This window comes from Balaenoptera acutorostrata, chromosome 4 (assembly GCF_949987535.1).
Source record: "Balaenoptera acutorostrata chromosome 4, mBalAcu1.1, whole genome shotgun sequence".
NCBI lineage: Eukaryota > Metazoa > Chordata > Mammalia > Artiodactyla > Balaenopteridae > Balaenoptera > Balaenoptera acutorostrata.
The window spans coordinates 146,009,564-146,033,457 of record NC_080067.1 but is presented as its reverse complement, the minus strand read 5'-3'; the positions used below and the strand labels follow the sequence as shown (position 1 = coordinate 146,033,457).

At 42.4% G+C, this 23,894-nt stretch overlaps 2 protein-coding genes across 2 annotated transcripts in view; one reads left to right on the top strand and one right to left on the bottom strand.

The window, feature by feature from the left end:
• The window catches only part of GET1 (guided entry of tail-anchored proteins factor 1), a 51,099-nt gene that overhangs the window by 3,579 nt on the left and 23,626 nt on the right, over positions 1–23,894 (bottom strand). The gene's annotated exons all lie outside the window — the stretch shown is intronic.
• On the top strand, positions 1,020–22,253 carry LCA5L (lebercilin LCA5 like). Its single transcript, XM_007183784.2, has 7 exons — positions 1,020–1,588; positions 7,375–7,889; positions 10,530–10,667; positions 15,308–15,392; positions 16,781–16,887; positions 17,054–17,171; positions 21,424–22,253. The coding sequence occupies exons 1-7, from the start codon at positions 1,267–1,269 to the stop codon at positions 22,152–22,154; spliced, it is 2,016 nt and encodes a 671-aa protein (XP_007183846.2). The 5' UTR covers positions 1,020–1,266; the 3' UTR covers positions 22,155–22,253.

Sequence of the window (23,894 nt, the reverse complement as noted above, 5' to 3'; positions counted from 1 at the left end):
TTGCAGTTTTATAAGTCTGTCTCCCGTTCTCAAATGAACACCTACTGGCTGGAAAAACAACAACGAATGTTTTTTATCCGGTGGGTCAGGAATCCGGGCACAGCTGGGTCCTTTGGCTCAGGATGTCTCGCAAGGCTGCTTCAGCATGTCGGCTGGGGCTGCAGTTACCTCCAGACTCGGGAGGAAGTTCCAAGCTCACCCGAATGGTTGGTGGTAGGATTCCTCTCCCGCAGCCTGCTTGACGGAGGGCCTCAGGTCCTCCCTGGCTGTGGGCCTGAGGCCTCCGTTTCCTGCCATGTGTGCTTCCCCGTGGGTCAGCTTACAACAGGGCAATTGGCTTCCATCAATGTGAGCAAATGAGAGAAAAAGCGAGGGTGATTAAGAAGGAAGTCAGAATCCTTTAGTTACCTTACCTTGGAAGCGACACCTGAGTCACACTCGAGGCAACAGGATTATACCAGGAAGTGGGGGTCAGCGGAGGCCCTTAGAAGCTGCCCCTCACGCTGTGTGCGTTCCAAAGACAGCCTCAGAAAGGTGCATGATATCTCCCTTCTTTATCACTCTCTAGGGAAGGAAAAGTGACTGACTACACATGGAAGGAATCACCTGGTTGTTTTCCCAGCTGAATGAATGTCTGCAGTTAGGTGACCCTCAGCATCCGGTAGACAACAGTGAGGTGCTACTTCTGCCTCTTGATAAACTGTGGAGAGGACTTGGTATCTTCCAGACAATGCCTGATCACCCTTTCCCAAAGCCAAACACAGTTCAGACTGAGTCTAAGGAAGCTCAAAGTGGTTCCTACAGAAAGATTCGGGAATAGAACTGGTTTGGGAACTTAACGCATTCTTTTTTTTGTTCTAGCATGTATATATGTATGTATGACTGAATCACTTTGCTGTACACCTGAAACTAACACAACATTGTAAGTCAACTATACTTAAATTAAAAAAAAAAAAAACAGTCAGCCTTAGAGAATGAGACTGTAATTCACTAACTTTTAAATTGTTGTCATTGTCGTTACCTGATGTGAACTTTATATTTCCTGTGAATATAATCTCCCCAAAGTCCAGTCTCAAGAGTCTTACATTTTAGGTAGAAAAAAATATAAAAACCAAACTGAAAATTTTTCCAGAAAATACTTCAAAATAATGTGTTGTTTTGTATTCCTAATTATTCATTTATAGTTAAATATATTAAAGCACAGGTTCATTTCAATGTCAGTAGCTATAAGTCTAAAGATACTTTTCTTCTATTAGGTTGTTTACTATGTCATTGGCTGATCTAACAGAAACAAATCTAGATGGACATTTCCCCAGTGTGGCCTTAGAAAACGGCAGGAGTTCTGCAAAATGCCAGAGCAGCAGCCCAGGTTTTCCCAGGAACAGCAATGATTCCGACAAGAGTGTTGATTACAGCAGATCTCAGTGTTCCTGCAGAAGTTCAAGTTCTCACTACGATTATTCAGAAGACTTTCTCTCTGAATGTTCAGAAACCGCGGCTAAAAAGAATTATTTAGAGAAGCCTGTAGTAAAAGAAAAAAAGGAGGAGAAGAGAAAGTATAATGTTTCTAAAATCTCCCAACCTAAAGGTAAGAAGCAAAATTTCCCAACCAAGACCAAATTTCTGGTTATAATGACATTATTATTTAATGCACTACTATCTGAAGTGGTCCATATTCAGTTTTATTGTTTTTCCAGATTGTAAATTATAAACATTATAAGTGAATTTTTATAGAAGGAATGGGAAATAGAGAAATTAAGGATAATTACAAAATAACAGAAAGCTAGGCTTAAAACATAAAGCCTAGCCCTCTTGCACGGCTTACCCTCCTGGAACCCCCTAGTGAGGTTAGTTCCGTTTTTAGTTAACAGGTGGACTTGTTACAGAATACCACAGTATTTGGAACTCACTGGCCTCTTGCCTTTCATCTCAGCTGAAGAATCAAGGTTTCAGTCACCAGTGAAATGTAAATATCTGTCTCAGCACCCCAGGAAGATGGTCTTCGCGTCCGGTGAGGCATATTGGCAAAGATACTCTTTAGAAACAAGGATGGTTCAAAAGGCTGTTAATAATGTCATTTCCTTGTGGATTTTAAAAGTACTCCATCAGCTCCTAACTATCCAAATTGGGATAAGCTTTGCAACACCCTAGGCCTCCTAACTCCCCGCCCCCTGCCCAGGCGGTGATTATTCCCAGGCAGGCAATCCTAGGCTTATAAATATTCCCTATGTAGAAATAGCTGGAACTCTTTTCCCACTGTGACCGTCAGAACTGCCCAGTCAGTAGCTGGAAAATAGTTAAGAGCCTACTCTCACTGGAGCACATGTAGTGTCACATTTACCCAGTACCTGCCTCCCATCCCCAGCCTGCCATGACCAGCTGTGCCCGGGACCCCCAGTGAAGATCTAGAATCTTCAATTGCCCTTCTTCCCAGCTATAGAGCAGGGATTCTTCGTCTAAGACCCACATCTGCAAACCCCAGGGAATCCTTTGCATTTTTGTGTGTATTTATTTGCGTTTGTGAACTTTCTAGGCAGAAGGACCCATAGTTTTCATCCAGATTCTCGAAAGATTAACAGCCCTTTCTCTGGAGAGGTGGGAGTCCCGCACATCCTGGCAAGGCCCAGGGCAGAAGACTCTGTCATGGGAAGTCTGTTCGGGCATTTGTAGAGATAATCACGACAGCACATAATCATGGACAGGCTCTACAGTCATACTCCCTCGGCCACACTTGAAATTTACGAAACTCTGAAAACCAAACGTTTTTTGTATCTTTGGCACCAACACTGATTTGGCAACAAACACCTGATTTGAACTGACATGAGACTGATCTTTATTTATTTCACTTTGCGTGAAATATAATCATATAAATTTCACTACAAAAATATTCACTACAAAAACAAAGCGTGATGTCCCCAGCCCTACTGGGCGTACTTTGGAAAATACTATATGTGCATCACAAAGAATAAACCCCCCAAAATTCAGAAACAGCTTGGCCCCAGGGGTTTATGACAAGAAATCCTCAAACGATACATCTTACATGGAGTCTGGGCTTTTGTGGGACTGCGTGAGAATGCAGTTAGCATTTATAAAACCATTTCTACAAGAAACGAACTGTATTTTGAGTTCTAAGCACCTTATAATTTGACTTTTAAAAACTGATTCCTCGTTTATTTATGCCACAAATATTTATTGTGTCCTTTATGCAAGATACCTGTTCATAAATTGGGAGCAGCCTAAATGAAGTCACTTCACAGTGGACTAGAGCCTAAATTCCATGATCCGAGTGAGGGCTTGCTCTCCCTTGGGTATGCTTTCGTGTATGAATACTCTGAAATTATTTTAAGTAAATCTTGGCTGCATCATTAACCCAAATTATATGTCCCTGAGGATCCTCGTACCGGTGTCTGATGACCTTAAAACACTCATTGTAACATCAAGCTTTGTCACAGAATGATGAAAGTGTCTCTTGGTTTATTCTTTTATTCTTTTGTTCTCTCCCAGCTCATGTTTTACAAGTGGTTGCCAAAAAAATTTAATCGGCAAGTAATTGATGAATTAATGCTGGGGTAATGTAATTCTAACCCAAAGCAAAAAGGCGTAACGTTTTAGCCGGTGCAGTCCGTTCTCCAGTGAAGGTTCAATTTCTGTTCAGCTTTCTTATATATAAAAGTAGACCTCTGACCCTCAGGGGCTGGTAACACTGGATCAGGAACCACCACTACAGACCCAGAATTCACTCAAGAATAATAACATCAGAGATTATTTTCAATTCCCATCTTAGAAAAGCAAGTTTTATAGCAGAAAAACATTTCATAGAGAAAAATTATAGGGATAAAAAGAGGACTTCAATATGATAGGATATTTGCTCTGGTCAGATATTGGAGATTTACTTAAATCAATGTAAATAGCGAGCAATATATTTCTATAATTTGATTTTCAAAACATGGTTCTTTCTTTCTTTTGTAGAAAAATGTACTTTCAGAATTCCTTCAATTATATATCCTTCCTTGATGTGTTTTGTGTTTAACACAATGCTAAAATATGTGATAGTCATTCAAAAACTGGTACACAAAAAAGAAGTTATTTTACTGCATTCAATTGTTCTGGACAGCTTTTGCCCTGTTGTCTTTAGTCGGGGGAAGGTGGAAGCCCTACGGTGGGGTTGAGGAGATGCCCTCTCCACTAATGCCAGGGCTCTGGAGAACAGGAAGGGGAAAGGCCTGCCTTTGAACCTCTTCTTACCCTGGTCCTTGAAGGAAGTGAGCTACGTCTTTTAAGGTGACCTGGAAGAGAGCGAGAACCCGGCAGAGGGCAGAGCCAGCGCCAGCAGGGACGTGGCTCAGGCTAAGGCCCAGAACCAGATTGAGGGTGTGGACGACTTCGGGAACGGAACGGGACCGAGAGACCAAAGAGGAAAGTGGCCAGGAGACGGGCCTACGACGGGGCCAGGGAAAATGGGGGAAGAGACAGCATGGGTACAGCAGTGAGACAGGAGGACAATCATGCTTTTAAAAGGAGGGGCTGAGGGTGAGGACGCACCTGGGGAAACAGACGGGCTGGAGCCAGTGAAGAGGCGAGCGCGGGGCTGTCCTTAGGTCTGTTCAAAAGAGCACAGTTCACTCGTAGTGGGAAGCACGCCTGCTCTTAAGCAATGACAAGAGTCCCTTTTTGGCTAACATGGACTTAAATGTACATGTTTTTGGTGAATTAAGTGTTTTAGCTTAGTGGTTTAACAATTAGTTATCTTAAGAGTAGCTTAATCATTCAGCTAAATCTGCCTTATTTTGTGAAATGGGACAGAAATTGTAAGCTTTACCATTCTTATGTATAGGTTAGGATAATGAGATGTAAATCTTTAAGGATTAAACCCTATTTCAAGTTTCCTAACCTTTATTATTATACAAGTATGCATGACATATATGGTATGAATTTATTCTACATCACTCAAATGCAAGTGGGATATTTACCTTTCTGAAGCAAAACAATCTGGTTCTTTCTCTCACACGCACCCTCTAGGGTAGATAAGACATTGGATCTGTCATGTTTGGGGAATGAAGGGAGTATGGGGGGCCTTACACAGACAAGGACATTTGGGGAAGGGTCTCTGGCCCTTCCATCTTCACCACGTCTGTGTTTCTTGTCCAGGCCCGTGTGATTTTTCTTTTTTTTATAAATTTATTTATTTATTTATTTATTTATTTTTGGCTGTGTTGGGTCTTTGTTGCTGCACGCGGGCTTTCTCTAGTTGCAGTGAGCGGGGGCTACTGTTCGTTGCGGTGCGCAGGCTTCTCACTGTCGTGGCTTCTCTTGTTGCACGGGCTCTAGGTGCGCAGGCTTCAGTAGTTGTGGCTCGTGGGCTCTAGAGCGCAGGCTCAGTAGTTGTGGCGCACGGTCTTAGTTGCTCTGCGGCATGTGGGATCTTCCCAGACCAGGGCTTGAACCCACGTCCCTTGCATTGGCAGGCGGATTCTTAACCACTGCGCCACCAGGGAAGCCCGGCCCATGTGATCTTTAAAAGGCCGACACCTCCTGTTTTCGAAGCGCCCAGGCCCTCGGTGCACATCTCGACCTGGGGCCTTGGCCAGTGCCCCGTGCCCGTGGGGTTTAGTCCCCACTCATGCTGACTCTGCCCTCCCATCACTCGAGTCCAGTGTGAGGTGGGGACACAAGCCTCCAGTGCCCATGGAACCCACCACCCCTCATCCCTCCAGGCTCAGGAAAATCTCTTTCTCCTCCACGGTCACACCACCCAAGAGCTGGAAGGCATTACAAGTTGGGGTCAAGTTCAATCATGCTGGACATGGTGTGGAGCCTGAGAGCCCTCACCCACCCCTGTTTTCATCCAGCCTGATCCACACTGCCTGGGTCTAGAACTCCCCCAGCCAGTGCCCAAGGTACTAGAGTGTCCAGCCTGATACAACCACAGACACCTCTTCTCTGGCCTTCTAGTAGGTGTCTTAGAGTCTGACCTCTGCTTCCCAGTTTTCAGTGTGCTCAAAAGTCTATTCCAAGATACTCAAATATTCAACCATAGCCCCTACTACATTGTTCCCAGTGGGAAAATAAAAACCTCTGGAGGCATAGTTGTAAAGACAGTCCATTGGTTGTTGATTTGATACCGATCCTATGATCATTGTGAAATCTGTGTGGTCTGTCATGCTCAAGATTCACATGCTTTATCCTCAGAAAGCATCTTCTGTTTCTCTTGACTCGTTGTTTCCACCACAGTTAGAACTGCCTTTCCCACCACCTAGACCAAACACGCTAAGCCATGTCTCAGATGATGTGTGCACACTTGGCCAATAGCTTAGGGTTAGGACTCCAGTGACATTGGCCACTAAGAGCCTTTCTCTCTCCAGGAAGAGGACCATTTTTTTTTAGATTCTAGAATCCAGTTTCAATCTCTCTTTCTCAGAGTATAGATATACTAATATGTGCACATGCACACACACATATATTTACATACACAGATGCACATATGAATATCATACAGATACACATACAATACATATGGGGCAGTGACAAAGGCACATAGACGTGGGTCTGTCTCACCACTTACCAGCTGTGTGCCCATTGATAAGTGACATCACTCAGCACAGTTTTTTCATCTTTAAAATGGGATAATAATACAATGAGGTTACACATACATTTGACATACTCAAATTCAGTTACATAAGCTTCATGTAATATCATTTAGACTCCCAAATACAAACCATCTAACTAGTTAATTTAGTGCTCACCCAAAAGTAACAGAGGAAAAATTGGTTGTGTTGGGTTTATTGAGAGATGGAATCCTTATATGAATATTCTAAGCAGTTTAATGGCTTTTTAAGGTTCTTTTTAAATATATGAGATCATCATATATATAACATTAGGCTCTAATGTTACACTCTAATTGCCTTGTAACATTTTGTTGGAAGAATTACATCAGATAATCTACATAAAGCATTTAATTCAATGCTTCACATATGGTAAACCCTTAGTAAATGTTATCGATTATTATGGTTTTTAGTATACCTTTTATGATAGAAATAAGTACAGGTTTTAGAGTCAGGGAAGACCTGGTTTTCAGCTCATTTTATGTCACTTTGTGGTTATGTAACCTTGGACAAATGACTTATAATCTCCAGCTATAAAATAGACTACTACTGACCTTAAAGGATTGTATTAAATGAGATACCTAAACATAAAGTACCTAGCCTAAAGCATGGGTATTTATTCAGTGTTAGTTCCTTCCCCTTCTAGTTTGCGTGTGTGTATGTATATGTGTGAGGGCAGGGGGCAGGGGGTATTACACACGCCTGCATATTTACATATCTACATATCTATATACACATTACTAGTAACAAACTGGATTATCTGCTTACACAGGCCAGAAGGAAATCTCGGGGGAGAAAAAGCACAACTGGAATGCACCAGTTTTAAATTCTCAGATCAGCGTGGCTGCCCAGAGACGAGATGCCATGGCTCACCGCATACTCTCAGCGAGGCTTCATAAGATTAAAGAACTGAAAAATGAAGTAGCTGATCTACACCGCAAACTGGAGGCCACAGTCATAGAAAACCAATTTCTGAAACAACTCCAGCTTAAGCACCTGAAAGCTATAGGAAAATATGAGAATTCACAAAATAATCTACCTCAAATTATGGTTAAACATCAGAACGAAGTAAAAAATTTAAGGCAGCTACTCAGGAAATCCCAGGAAAAGGAAAGAGCCGTGTCTGGGAAACTTAGAGAAACAGATAGCGAGCTGTTGAAGACTAAAGACGCCTTGCAGGCACTGCAGAAACTTTCTGAAGACAAAAATCTTGCAGAGAGGGATGAGCTTACTCAAAGATTGTCTGTTCTTACAACAAAAATGGAGGGAAATGACAAACAAATACAGGTCTGTATTTCAGAGGTCTAGAAACATTAAGTTTCCAAAGTTAATAGAGAGAGGGTGCGCATTCATCATATATGCCTGTGGAATGAAGCACTACCAGCTGCTGTGCTGAGCAAGAACTCACAGATGGTGGTGCCTGATGGGGAGGGGGCGGGGAAGGGGAAGGGGAGGGCCACAGGAGAGACAGAAACAGCGCCTTCTGTTGTGCACTGAGCGAGAGGTTCTGTGGCTGTGTTACCCAACCTAACTCAGGTCCACTTGCCCGCGCACAGTAAAGCCAATCTACTGACACCGGGCTGTAGTGAAGGAAGGTGTTTATTGCAGAGCACCAAGCAAGGAGTCCAGGCAGCTAGTGCTCAAAAGGCCCAAACTCCCTGATGGCTTTCAGGGAAAGGTTTTTAAAGACAGGGTGAGGGAGAGGAGACGTGGGCTGTGTGATCACCTCGTGGACATTCTTCTGATTGGTTGGTGGTGAGGTAATTGGGAGTCAGCATCATCAACCTTCTGGTTCCAACCCGACTGCGGTCTCCATGCTGATGGGCAGCATGCAGTTAACTTCTTCCACCTGATGGGGTTTCAGTATCTACAGAACAGCTCACAGGACATGGCTCAGAATATTAACTGTAGCCCCTGAGGAGGGACTAAAGGTCCTTGACTTTGTTTAATGACTAAACTGTTATTATTTTGTCTTTCTTGACTATTTGCCTTTCTTTCTGCATTTTCTCATTTCTCTGATTAAATTTACTCTTTGGAACTCAGGAAAGGCCTAAGAGGATAAAGTTTTTCTACAGACCAGAGGCAGGTGGAGGACATTGCAGGGGGTGGGGTGAGGGGTTCTGTCCTGGGAAGGCCCTGTGTGGTTCTGCTCAGCTACAGCTGGGCTCATTTATCTGGAAATGACCGTTCTCTCAGTCAGTCCAGCTGCTGAGGTCAGGGGAGTTTGTTCACATGCTGAAGGGGGTTGTGCTGTGCTGTGTTGTGGGAAACCTCTCCTAGAAAGCAAGCCTCTACTCCAAACTGCCTTCTTAAAAGGCTACTTCCCTAAACCCTGAGTGCATCTCCTCACCACCCCCCTCCTTGTTCTCTCCCTTATCAGTCTGTCGAGACATTTCTAATGTCCTAGAAATAGAAAATTTCCCCAGGTAATATTCCTGGGGACAGATAGGGAAAAGGAATTTAAATAATTTTAGAAATGAATAGATAGATATTCCTCAAGGGTGCATGGTGGTCAAAAGCCTAGGGATTACATTGCAAGGGATGATTTGGGAGAACACTCTGATCATATTGAGAATTCTGCCTATTTTACATTAGGTAGTTTTGGTCTCTATGGACATAAACACAAATGGAAGTAATTTACTGTTTAATTCCCTAATGGTGAGAGACAAGTATTTTCAATGATCTTGAAATAATAATAAGATGTGAAGTTCATTTCAGCCACTTTTTTTTCTGTTATTTCTTTTTTGATAAAACCCTCCTCTATTTTCAAAGAGAATTTTCTCACATAAAATGGATATGGGAGCTACAGGAAATAATGAGCCACCTCATTTTTCATTCATGTAAATAGTGTACCAGACTTCTAACGTTTGGCCTTTCAGGTAGAATTGGATCCATCTTAGCATCTGTCTCTCATGTGAAAGTAAATGTATTTGTATCTCATCTACATATTTTGTACACAAACATGTTTAAGTAGCTCATGTTTTTATACTACAACCAAAACCAAAAAGAATTTGAGAACTAATCAGCTATTTTCTTATCGGAGGCACTTGGTTGTATGGGAAATTTCATTTGGTTGTAGGGCATTTGGTGGGAGAAAAAGTTTGTGGGCCAAAACATGTCGGTATTTTTTTAAATGTTAATATGTTAGGAAATGGGATTTTTAGCGATTATTTCATCCTATTAGCTTACCATATTTTCCACTTTAATGAGAAAGTATTAATGTTGTAATGAGGGAAACCACACTTTATGGAAAAGAAGGAAAGAAAAGGCCTTTTGGCCAAGCTCCTGTCAAAGTCCCGCTCAAACGGTTCTCCAGTAAAACAGTTCTTGTTCCACAGAGAAGGCAAATATGCAACAGTGAGTCCTTCGTACTTATAGATGGTTACTGTGCTAAGTCAGTCGTTTCATTGGCTTATAATCCATCCACGTGGTGTGGCTCTGTGAGACCCCATCATAACTTCCCGTCTCAGTTATCTGAGAATCATAGTCCGAGCGTGATGGTCTGCACTGACGCTGGTCAACTCTTTGGCAAGAGAGACTTGAAAGGTTTTCACGGAGTGCACCATGTCAAGTTAGCGGTATACTTCATTTCAACAGAACTGCTTAGGTTTAGTTGTAAAGTATAACGTTGATTTTATTTATTGATTTTTCAGGATCTGTTCCAAAATTTTTTTTTACCAAATTCCAGAGTGTAAAAAACATTAGGCTGGAAACATGATATTTATTCCCTAGAGTTGGGATCTGGAATTTTTTGGCTTTTTGTGTGTGTGGTAATATTTAGTTCTAATATGTGTCCTCTAGATAAGCCATCCACTAAAATTGTATTAAAATTTTGCACTTTTCATAAATGTAATTAGTTCCATTACAGTCGAAGTTTTTTATGATACTACACTGGTTCCAGAGAGTTGAAATATATACTATTTTCAGAGCTTGGAGAAACAACTGAGGCTGAACAATAAAACCTTTACTCAGCAGTTGGCCTTTGAGAACCGGAAGACCTCAGCAGCTCAAGCAGCTACAAAGACTCTGCAAATGGAAGTAAAACACCTTCAACAAAAACTTAAGGTACTTCTTTTAAAGCAAAATGTAACAAAATTTGTGAAATGCTGCTTCCCAAAATATCAGAGCTATTTATGCCTAATATATCTTTAAATTACTTAACTTCAAGTATAGCTTTCTCAAATTAACTTTTTTCCCTACAACCATATGAACAGAGGATCTGAAATTATGAGAATCAGTTAACAGCCTGGTGAATATGTAATTAGAAAAATTAAAACTCTTGTCTATTCATTCACAAGACTTCTTATTATCATTTTTATCTCATCACATGAAGTAATATTGTACTTTGTTAACATTTTAGTGGAACCCAAAATAAGTTTTTCTATTTAAAAAATTCACTTATAACATTAAAATATTTAGAGTAATTTTTGTGGCCCATAAATTCATTTTTTCATTTTTTTTTATTGAAGTATAGTTGATTTACAATATTGTGTTAGTTTCGGGTATACAGCAAAGCGATGCAGTTATATTTTTTTCAGGTTATTTTCCATTATCGTCTATTACAAGATACTGAATATTGTTCTCTGTGTTGTACAGTAAATCCTTGTTGTTTATCTACTTTATATATACATAAATTCATTTTAAAGCCTCACTTGCAAATATGCTTACAAAACTGTCTTTTAAAATGCGCCCGGGCTTCCCTGGTAGCGCAGTGGTTGAGAATCAGCCTGCCAATGCAGGGGACACGGGTTCGAGCCTTGGTCTGGGAAGATCCCACATGCCGCGGAGCAACTAGGCCCGTGAGCCACAACTACTGAGCCTGCGCGTCTGGAGCCTGTGCTCCGCAACAAGAGAGGCCGCGATAGTGAGAGGCCCGCGCACCGCGATGAAGAGTGGCCCCCGCTTGCCGCAACTAGAGAAAGCCCTCGCACAGAAACGAAGACCCAACACAGCCATAAATTAATTAATTAATTAATTAATTTTTTTTAAAAAATGTGCCCTCACTTGGAGAGTATTATGCTAAGTGAAACAAGTCAGACAGAGAAAGACAAATACTCTATGATATCACTTATTTGTGGAATCTAAAAAATACAACAAACTAGTGAATATAACAAAAAAGAAGCAGACTCACAGAACAAACTAGTGGTTACCAGTGGGGAGAGGGAAGGGGTAGGGGCATTATAGGGGTAGGGGAGTAAGAGGTTCAAATTATTAGGTATAAAATAAGCTACAAGGATGTATTGTACAACACAGGGAATATACCCAATATTTTATAATTACTATAAATGGAGTTTAACCCTTAAAAATTGTGAATCACTATACTGTACACCTGTAACATATAATATTGTACAGCAACTACACTTCAATTTTTTAAAAATCTGCCCTAAAAATGAGAATTAAAAATATTTTCTTTGGGGAGTTCCCTGGCGGTCCAATGGTTCCCTCCCTGGTTGGGGAACTAAGATCCCACAAGCTGTGCAGCTCGGCCAAAAGAAAAAAAAAACATTAAAAAAAATTTACTTTTCAGACTTTTGTTCTTTCTGCCTTCAAGATTTCTAAAATGCGCAACAAGTTGGAAAAGCTAGATAAAATACTTAGGAAATATAGGTCGTTCAAGCCTCAGTTAGTAAATCTTAAGCATGATTCTTTAAGACAAGAATCTTTAACTTTTATGATAAACAGGAAATACAGGTTTCCCGGGAGCCTTCAGAGCACTCAGAGACAGGGAAGAAAGTTGGATGTAAACTCTCCCTTTGTAAAGCAGGGAAAAGAGTTCTGTTTCATTCTTCTCTGGTGCCTCAGGAAACTTCAGAGAGAAGAATATGCCAGAAAATGGGCGTGGCTATAGGAACTACCTTAGAAGTCTAACAGAAGAGGCTTCAAGATCCACTGGTCAAAGCAAACACACACACACATATGTAGACACAATCAGGGAATTTTAAAATAAAGTTTGTGCTTTCATATGCAGCCATGTGCACATATATACTATACAGTCATTAAAAAACAATTTTGACAGGAGAAAAGCTTAATAATTAATGAAATGCTTAATGAAAAGAAGGATACAAAATTCTATATACAGTAAGATCCAAATTTATTTTTAAAAAGAAAAGTAAATATACGCAATGGATTTCTGTGCATCTGTAAAATGGAATGAGGGTTCTTTATATTGTAATATGGAGCAATCGCCAGGATATATTGATAAGTGAAAAAAGGAAGGCAGAGGGAAGTGTGTAGTATGCCATCATGTAAGAAAAGGAGACAATACAAATATATCTACAAATTTCCTTATATTTTGAAAAAAGCATAGTAGGATAATAGTGGAAATGGAGAGAAAAGAGAGTAGAAGGGACAGCTATAGAACCTAGATTTCCTTGAATATCTTTTTGGTAGATTTGACTTTGGAAATATGTAAATATTTTGTGTAATTATGAAGCAGAATGAAATGTAAAAAAAAAAAAAAAATCAAAAAACGTTCCCTAAAAATCCAGAGTAAAATGAAAAAAAAAAAAGGAGCCCACTGTGTATTCCGGTGTAGGCATAATGTCACAGAGAGACACCACTCCAAGAGACTTAAAACACATCAATTTCACTGCATATGCCTAGTGAAATACACTCTGATGACAGAGTTGGCACGGTTATTTTGAGACTGTTGTATATATCTTATGGGATAAAGCACATAATGAACTATGTTGGTGTCATTGAGAACTGGGATTCGGGGGATGGAAGAAAGAAAATACAGAAGTAAGATAAGGTCAAATAAAAATCCTGTAGTCCTGACTGTGAAGTGAAGTGAAAGTATGATTTTATGATACATTTTATCTTTAAAAATAAATACATATTTCCTAATGTGACCCACTCACTAACAATGAATACCCCTAATGACATACTATGGTCTTCAAAATCCATAACCCACTAAAAAGAACTAAGGCACCTTAAAAAAATTCTAGGTCTGGAGCATGAACTATACTATGTGAGCCTGGGACATATAGAGAAGCAAGGAAAGCAAAGTTTACAAAGCAAGGTTTACAAAGAACCATTAGGGTACTGTCAAAGAGATTCAGGAGCCAAAGATGGTTCTTACTGGCCAAAGATGGGGCAATTTAGGATCAGTAAAGATAACTGTGTGGATTGAAACTTAGCAAATATACAGAAATCAGAAAGTTCATAAGGATATTTACAAAACAAAACACCTCAGTGATTACTCAGTCACCTTTAGAGGATACTAGGGAACCAGCACACTATTTCAAAAACTGGTAAATAAAGGAAAAGAAACAATTACTTTTACCTTTCCTATACTCAGAGTAACCAAATAATTTGTGAGAAGGGAAGACCTTCCATGTAAAGGCATTCCCATAGATAATGAAGAAGGAATGAAAGGATGAGAATATCACTATTTTGGAACTTCTAATGAAATAGTGGATCTGAGCAATGATCGTCACAAAGGGAAACCATCTGATGCTATGCACTTCCTGACAGACATACACACCTCCACCTAGGGAGTACTACTGCCAGAAAAAACATACGTAGATCTGATTAAACATTTAGCTCTAACAACCAATTTAAGAGAAATATGGTAGCAGGGGAACATGACAAGCAACACCTCAGGGATGCAATCAGCAACATCAGACTGTGGCAAACTCTACAGCACAAACTACCCAGTTTCCACAACAAATAAATATCAAAGTGAAACAAATAAAAGAGATGAGGGGGCTTCCCTGGTGTTGCAGTGGTTGAGAATCTGCCTGCTAATGCAGGGGACACGGGTTCGAGCCCTGGTCTGGGAGGATCCCACATGCCGCGGAGCAGCTGGGCCCGTGAGCCACAATTACTGAGCCTGCGCGTCTGGAGCCTGTGCTCCACAACAGGAGAGGCCGCGAAGGTGAGAGGCCCGTGCACCGCGATGAAGAGTGGCCCCCGCTTGCCACAACTAGAGAAAGCCCTCGCACAGAAACGAAGACCCAACACAGCCATAAATAAAATAAATAAAGTTAATTAATTAATTTTAAAAAAAAAAGAGATGAGGGTGGGAACTTATAGATTAACAGAGACTGTGAGGAAAAACTCAACAACCAAAAAACAAATAACCCAACTCAAAAATGGGGCTTCCCTGGTGGCTCAGTGGTTAAGAATCCGCCTGCCAATGCAGGGGACACGGGTTCGAGCCCTGGTCCGGGAAGATCCCACATGCCGCAGAGCAACTAAGCCCGTGCGCCACAACTACTGAGCCTGCACTCTAGAGCCCGCGAGCCACAACTACTGAGCCCACGTGCCACAACTACTGAAGCCCTTGCGCCTAGAGCCTGTGCTCCGCAACAAGAGAAGCCACCGCAGTGAGAAGCCTGCGCACCACAACAAAGAGTAGCCTCCGCTCGCTGCAACTAGAGAAAGCCCACGCACGGCAACGAAGACCCAACACAGCCAAAAATTAAATAATTAATTAATTAATTTTAAAATATATATATTGTCCACGTCACAATGGTTTATTACTCTGTTAAAAAGCTAGTGCTTTTTTTTTTTTTTTTCTAAAGCTAGTGCTTTTGGATGTCGGGAATGATATATAATGATCTGGCCCATTTCTGTTTCTGCTGGAACCTATAGATTTTATTCAAAGAACACTGAGCTCACTTTAAATTGTTTTTTTACAAGAAATCAAGGTTGATAAAAGCAAACAATTATAGAAATATTGGTATTGTGCTTCTCTTTAGGAGAAGGGTCGAGAGCTGGAAATTAGAAACATCTATACTAACCAGATACTTAGAAATTTACGTGACAAAGAAGATTACCCAAAAGGTAAGGTATGTTTTAATTATTTTTGCTCGAAATCTATTTTGAAGTATCTAGTCAGATTTTCTAACTTATATCACCACGATAACAGACATTTTAAAAAATCGTTTTGTTAGGCATTGAGACACATTTTGTGATTCTAGAATAACCAAACTGTGACATGGTTGAAACAGCTAGAAGAGAATAGAGAGGCTTTCCCATGTTCCCATCCTCCACTCGGTCTTTTATGTCCTTACTCGGGTGAATGAGAGGGTAACTTTCAACTTGATGCAAAATGTCTGCCAAATACTGGACTTTCTAGGTAGATCTGTTGGCCACTGTGTGGATTTTTAAGGTTAACTTTATTTAGGTACAGTTTACCCCAATACGATGCACCCGTTTTAAGCGTGCAATTCCATGGGTTTTGACAAGTGCTTATACCCATGTAACCACCACCTCCCTCAAGATTTAGAACACCCACCCATCTCCTCAGGAGGTGCCCCTCATGCCCCTGGCAGTCAGGGGTCCCCCAGCCCCAGCCCAAGACAACCTCGGATTTCCTCAGTCACAATAGCTCAGTTTGCCTGTTCTAGAATTTCATGAGTGGGATCATACAGCAGGTCCTCTTTGGTGTCTGGCTTCTCTTGGCCAGCATGTTTTTGAGACTCATCTATGCTGTGCTACTATCATTAGTTTGTACCTTTTTATTGCTGAGTAGTATCTTTTCCTTCAAGACAGGATGTACTTATTCCCTCCCCGCCAAGATCTCCCAACATAAGATTCTGCTCAGAAGAGGCACAATAGGAACACTTGCCTCTCATTTTGCTACAAGTAACTATGTGTTTACTTTTCAAGGCAACAACCTCAGATTTCCTTCCCTGCCTTTGTTTGCTTTTGATTTATAATCCAGAACAACAGCCAGCAGAGAAGGTGATAAAATCAAACACGGGGTCATTTAAATGGCATAACACTTCAAGGAAAGTGGCTGCTGGGCTTAGCGTTCATGCCCTTTAGCGTGAGCAATCCAACCATCGATAACGAAGAGCTCTGACATAGGAGACACGACGGCGCACCCTCTCACAACTGCGCAGCTAGGTTTTGAATCCCTTCTGCCAGCAGGGACAGCCGTGTCCTCCAATGGCAATGCCGAGCCATCCTAACGCCTGCTTCTTTGGTACTTTACCACTGTGAAAGCCATAACCTCTGGGGCCCAAAATAAGGCAAAACAGGCAAGATGCTAGGGGGAAAAGTGCAACTGGCAAATGTTATATATTTACTGAAAATCTTTAGAAAACATCTACTATACTTTGTTTTATGATTACATTACAAACTTCAGTTGTTATTTTTATATTTAAAGTCAATATTGCTTCCAAATGTAAACTATGTTTCTTACATATAATATACCTGTTCTGTAGTTTCTTCAACAAAGTCAGTACAAGCAGACAGGAAAAGTGTTTCATTTACAAGTATGCGACACCAGGAAACCCAAAAATCGGAAGATGTTCCATCTTGGACAAATAAGGTACAGCAAATTTGAATTCTTGCAGTGTCTAATTAAACATATCTTTACAAAAATAAGCTTTACTCACTTGTTCTATACAAAAAGTATTTGTATTCATTAAATAAAACACAATTTAAAATTACCTCTACTGCCAAAAATATGTTTTTGCCACTTTTCTAAATTATAGGGTAAAAAGACAAGAGGAAACATTGGTCATAAAGAAAAATCGATTGAAATAATCCATGCAATTCCTCACTGTATCAGTAAACTCCCAAACCAAGAGGATTCCAAGAGAAAATATGAAGGTAATTTTAACAACTTTCAAAAGTCTCCTTTACTTTTTTTTTTTTTTTGGCTGTGTTGGGTCTTCATTGCTGCATGTGGGCTTTTCTCTAGTTGCGGCGAGCAGGGGCTACTCTTCGTTGCCGTGCGCGGGCTTCTCATTGCAGAGGCGTCTCTTGTTGCGGAGCATGGGCTCTAGGCGTGGGGGCTTCAGTAGTTGCGGCACGTGGGCTCTAGAGCGCAGGCTCAGTAGTTGTAGCTAGTGGGCTTCGTTGCTCCACGGCATGTGGGATCTTCCAGGACCAGGACTCAAACCCGTGTCCCCTGAATTGGCAGGCGGATTCCTAACCACTGTGCCACCAGGGAAGCCCCTCTCCTTTACTCTTACTTTATTTTTTTAACTTGTGAATTACTCAGTGTGTGTATAAAAGTATACATAAAACAGATATATTCAATTTAAAGAACTGTTATAAAACGAACTCCACTACCTGCTTAAGACGCGGAACATTAGCGTCCCCTGGGACACCCTGCAAGCCCTTCATAACCATAACCCTCCCGCCGCCCACCACAAACAACCACGATCTTCCATTTTATGCCAGCTTTTCCGCACAACTCCCGATCCCGTGTGTATTCTTAAACAACATGTTCAGTTTTGAAAAACGGAGTCTCAGTCTCAAACCCAGCTGAGTAAAGGGCAGCACTGCCCCTAAAGAAGATTCCAGAGCAGGCAGGCTGGCCGCAGCTTCCCTGAAGGCACCGGGGCCCAGCCAGGGCCAAGGTCAGGCGGGGTCCTGGGAGCTGGGGACCCATCGGAGACGGGCAGCGGCAGGGCTGCTCTGCGGGTGGGGTGTGGGGAGAGGCCCCGTGTGCTGGGCTCCCCAGAGAGAGCAGGGGGCTCTGTGCGGTGAAATGAAGGTCCTCAGCCCACCCAGGCTGCAGGCACCATAGGGAGGGCGACAGCTCGGCCAGGCCCCGCGTAGTCAGGTCGGACCAAGGACACTGGAGGCTGCGGGGTTAGCGGGGCAGGTGCTTGGTGGTGCCAGCCCTTAATGCTTAAGCCTTTGGCCTGGTGCCCTCTGCGGTCCTGGGGCCTCCCTTCACCCTTCCTGCTGGTTCCTGTCACCCCTGCACCACCAGGTCTCTTTCCTACCCTGTGTCCTTCCCTTTCCTGGTAAACGCCATCATGTCCTACGAGCACAACCTCTACTGGCTTCTTGAGAACTCTTGCGTGGAAGGCAAATCTGTGTGCGTTTCCTCTGGAGATGTCATGTTTCTACTTAGACTTGATTAATAATTGACTGGAAAGAAAATTCTAGGCTGGAGATCATTTTCCCTCAGAACGTTGAAGACACTGCCCCATTGTTTCCATGTTAAGTTATTGCTAAAGGGACATCTGGGCGACACCCCACCGGCCTGGGAGAGCACAACCTCCCTGGGAAGAGCAGCCGCGGGAACAGCCCCCGAGGGGCCCAGGGCCGTGCCGGGAGGGGCCACCTCTTAGCTGTGAGGCCAGACTGGCTTTAGAATGAGGTTTAAATGACACCGAGGGTGGGCAGAACCCCTGGAAAGCCGCTGGCTCCCATGCGGTTCCTTCTGTGGTCACTGGTCAGTTTACGTTTTCCACCTATTTTTTAGTCCATTTTGGTAATTCTTTTTTTTTTTTAATAAATTTATTTATTTATTTATTTTTGGCTGTGTTGGGTCTTCATGGCCGCACGCAGGCTTTCTCTAGTTGCGGCAGGTGGGGTTACACAGTTGTGGTGCGTGGGCTTCTCACTGCGATGGCCGAGCACCGGCTCTAGGTGCGCCGGCTTCAGTAGTTGTGGCTCATGGGCTCTAGGCGTGCAGGCTCAGTAGTTGTGGCGCATGGGCTTAGTTGCTCCGCAGCATGTGGGATCTTCCAGGACCAGGGCTCAAACCCGTGCCCCCTGCATTGGCAGGCGGATTCTTAACCACTGCGCCACCAGGGAAGCCCCATTTTCGTAATTCTTACTGTCCTAGAAAGTTTCCTCATTCACTTGACAAATATTTTCTGCGCATATACTGTGTCAGGCACTGCTCCGGGCCCTGGGGACAAAATGCCCCGCCCTCGGGAGCCTGTGCCCTTGGGGAAGACCTGTGGGGCTGCCAGAGGGCGGTGGGTGCTGGAAAGAAGGTCCCCACCGAGGACGGGGCAGGGAAGGGGCTGAGGGTGAGCTGACAGCAGCTCAGGAGACTAGAAAGAAGTGATCCACGCGGAACCCCGAGAAGAGAAGGTCCCACGGACGCTGGGCCCAGAGGAGGGGTCGCACAGGGGGCGACGAAGTAGGAGGTGGCGTGTCGGAGTGGGTGGTGGGCAGGGTGCTTCGGCCACGGTGAGGACCATGGAGCCGGGAAGGAGCTGGAGCGGAGGAGGGACCAGACCCGCTCCTGGGCGGCAGCAGGGAGGCCAGGCGGGGCTGGGGAGGTCGTGGAAGGTAAGTACTTTCCCCCATGTTCTCAAATGCTAACATCCTCATCAGGTATCACAGGGCAGAACATTAACAGCTATTTAGAGTTAATTGTACGTTTGACTGGCTTCCAGGCTCAGCATTAATTCTTTTTTTTAATCTACTTTTTTTTTAACTTTTTATTTTATATTGGAGTACACCATTCTTGAAACATACTTTTCTCCTGCTAGTATTATTTTCATTTTCCTAGTGTATAAGTGAATAATTCTATTCCAGAATGTAGTCACATGAGGAGATGTTCCAACTCTTTGCACACCCGATATTGTCCCCATCCTCCCTCACAAACGATGGCCTCACTGAGCGGTTCGCTGTTAGCGACGCTGTTTGCTCAGAACCCGCGAGGGTCTGGTCCTCTGAGGAGGGGAGAGCTGCACACAGGCCTTCCTCGGTGCCTGGGGAAGGATCTGCAGAGGAAGTGACTTCTTTCCATACAACAGTATTCTGCGATCATCTCCTCCTGGCAGTGCATGCTCACCTCCTCATTCAGTAACTCAGTTTCCACAGTCCCAAGCGCTCTAATTCATTTAACCAGGAATCCTTGAACAGATGTTCAGGATGTTTCACTCTTACTAAACCAGGCTACAGGACTTCCCTGGTGGTGCAGTGGTTAAGAATCTGCCTGCCAATGCAGGGGACACGGGTTCGAGCCCTGGTCTGGGAGGATCCCACATGCCGCGGAGCAACTAGGCCCGTGAGCCACAACTACTGAGCCTGCGCTCTAGAGCCCACGAGCTACAACTACTGAGCCTGTGTGCTGCAACAACTGAAGCCCACGCGCCTAGAACCCATGCTCCACAACGAGAAGTCACCGCAGTGAGAAGCCCGCGCACAACAACAAAGACTAGCCCCCGCTCGCCACAACTAGAGAAAGCCCACGCGCAGAAACAAAGACCCAATGCAGCCAAAAATAAATAAATAAATAAATAAATAAGTTTATTGGGGGAAAAAAACAGGCTGCAGTGAACATCTTTAGACGCATCTTTATGTATTTCTGTAGGGTTTGGTTCTACAAGTGAAGTTGCTGGGTCTAAGACCATGTTCACTTAAAATTTTTATAGGGCTTCCCTGGTGGCGCAGTGGTTGAGAATCTGCCTGCCAATGCAGGGGACACGGGTTCGAGCCCTGGTCTGGGAGGATCCCACATGCCGCGGAGCAACTAGGCCCGTGAGCCACAACTACTGAGCCTGCGCGTCTGGAGCCTGTGCTCCGCAACAAGACAGGCCGCGATAGTGAGAGGCCCGCGCACCGCGATGAAGAGTGGCCCCCACTTGCCGCAACTAGAGAAAGCCCTCGCACAGAAACGAAGACCCAACACAGCCATAAATAAATAAATAAAATTAAAAAAAAAAAAATTTTTATAGATACTACCAAATTGCCATCCAAACTACATACCAGCTTACAAAGCCACCAATGGGGAACAAAAGTTTCAATTTCCCCATATTCTCTCCAACTCTGGAAATTATTTGCCAATTGGATGGATAAAAAATATTCTCTTGTTTTAACGGGCACTAATTCTAGCTGGTGGTGTTGAACACCTATTAATAACATATTTGCAAAGTTTATGAATATCATTTTCTTTTGGTTTCATAATTCTCATTTATCTGGTATGTTCTAGGAAAGGATAACATTTCAAGCTTGTTAATAGCACCTTTCCCTGTATTTTCTTTCCTTTCTGTCATTGTAATGTGCTTGTCAGTAGGTGTAAATAACTGTGCTCAACATGCCATCTTGAAATAGAAATCCATTAATTTTAAACATCAGTAAATTAACTATTTTTCTACTACAGATTTATCAAAGGAAGAGAAACGTTTGGAAGCACAGCCACCTCTGGAGAATATTGGACGGCAGAGAGAGAGAACAGAAGATCAAGAAAAGAAAACCACTTTAGTGAAAGAAGAACAGGAACTACCACCAAAAAGAATTCAAGTAATCCGTCCCGAAGGGGAAAGTGGTCAGGAAGATGATACAGTAAATGAAAAGTCTAAAAGAAGTCCAGAAATAAGTGAAATGGGCGAAATGCCAGCTAAAAATGCTGCTCCAAATATCAAAATACCCTTCAGACAAAGAAAGCATTATTCATTCACAGAAGCAGTCGAAAACTTGCATCACGGGCTTCCTGCCTCAGGCGGGCTGGCCAATGCAGGCAGCACGAGGTGCACTCATAGCACAGGCAAGCACCACAGCCACGGGGAAGAACTGAGGCTGGAGCATCCTACTGTCACCTATGAACCCTCTTTTGGTAAATCTTCCAGAACAAAAGCAAAAGACACAACTTTCAGAGAGAAGAAAAGCAGTCTCATGGAAGAACTCTTTGGATCAGGCTATGTCTTAAAAAATAACCAAACAAGCACTGCTGTTATGAAGGGGCCTGAGGAGACTTTGCAGAGTAAGAAGATGCATCATTTACCCCCTAGTCAGGCCTCCACCAGCAATGCTTTCGGAGATTCTAAAGTAACTGTGGTAAATTCTATTAAGTCATCTTCACCTACAGAAGGAAAGAGAAAAATAATTATTTAAATATATTCCAATATTCTAATCCACTCTGGTTTGATATTCTGGTTTTATGTGCCTTTAATCTCGTAGTTTTAATGTGTGTGTGTGTGTGTGTGTGTGTGTGTGTGTGTGTGTGTGTTTTCAGTACTTAAAGTGACTGAATAATTAAGGTTTTGTTTTATTGCTAATCTAATTTTTAAAAGTTCATTGTATATTAGCCAATGACAACATTTCAAATACAAAATTACATATTTTTTCTTCTACAACTGTAACATGTCCATTATCTTTTGGAAGACTGATTTATTACATGGCTTCAATATACTATGGGATTCCACAGCTAGTAAGTGTAAGTTAGTCAACCTAAGACATACACATATCATGCATGTAAGAACCTTATCAGGAATCAAATCACATTGTAACTTAAAAACACGGAAGCAGCTCTGAAAGGAAACAATATAAGAAGCCTCTCTTTATTTAAAAAAAGCACAGCGGGCTTCCCTGGTGGCGCAGTGGTTGAGAATCTGCCTGCCAATGCAGGGGACACGGGTTCGAGCCCTGGTCTGGGAAGATCCCACATGCCGCGGAGCAACTGGGCCCGTGAGCCACAACTACTGAGCCTGAGCGTCTGGAGCCTCTGCTCCGCAACAAGAGAGGCCGCGATAGTGACAGGCCCGCGCACCGCGATGAAGAGTGGCCCCGACTCGCCGCAACTGGAGAAAGCCCTCACACAAAAACGAAGACCCAACACAGCCAAAAATAAACATAATAAATAAATAATAAATAAAAATTTAAAAAAAAAAAAAAAAGCACAGCAATTACCAAACTTGGTTTTATGAAAATTACTTTTGAGCATTCTCTTATTCAGCTAAACTGGGCATCTAATATCCTGCCCTTGTGGGTGACACCTTCCTCATATACACCCAAGACTCAGTATTTTTTATCTGTTGCACACCCTGTACGCTGACCCTTTTTCTGTTAATCTTGCTCTTTAAAAAGAGCACATTGGTATAATCAGCGTCCACGCAAGTTAGCTGCTCAGTCCTAATGAATATATTCATTATACTTAGAATATTTTATATTAGGACTATACAGAGGAGGCTGTACTCCCAATGTTAGTCAATTAACTTACTTTCATTTATTTATAAGGGCAACTTATTTGCAATGTAGACCATACTATTTCCAAACATGTTTATGGGTTGGTGTGTAATACTGTCAATGAAAAAAATTAATCAATAGTTGATCTAAGAAAGAAATGAAAAATTTTATTCAAGCCAACCTAAGGATTATAACCTGGCAGTCCTTCAGAAAGTTCTGAGAACTGTTCCGCCCATTAGAGGTCGAAGTGCAGTTATATGTAAGTTTTTGAGGCAGAGGGCTATATATCAAATGATGTATTATTGACAGTTTACACAATCCAGATCTACAAGTACAAAGCGAGTAGTGTGAATCATCATGACCCCTTATAAGATTAAGAAGGAAGGTTATCTCCTAAATTGTGACCCTTCCTGAGATTAAGAAGGAATGTTATCTCCTAAGGAGGTCTGGTTAATGCAGATGCACAACGCACACTAAAGGGGAGAGAGAAGGCCCAAATGGGCAGAGAAAATTTTTATGTTTAAAGTCTTGCCATAAAATGTGAATTTTATTTCATTAATATCAACACACTTTTGAAAATTGAGAATAGTAAACTTTCAAAAGGGAATGAAAGTCATCGTGGGAAAAAATTGTATTTAAAACCAAAGATGAGATAAATACTACAATTGG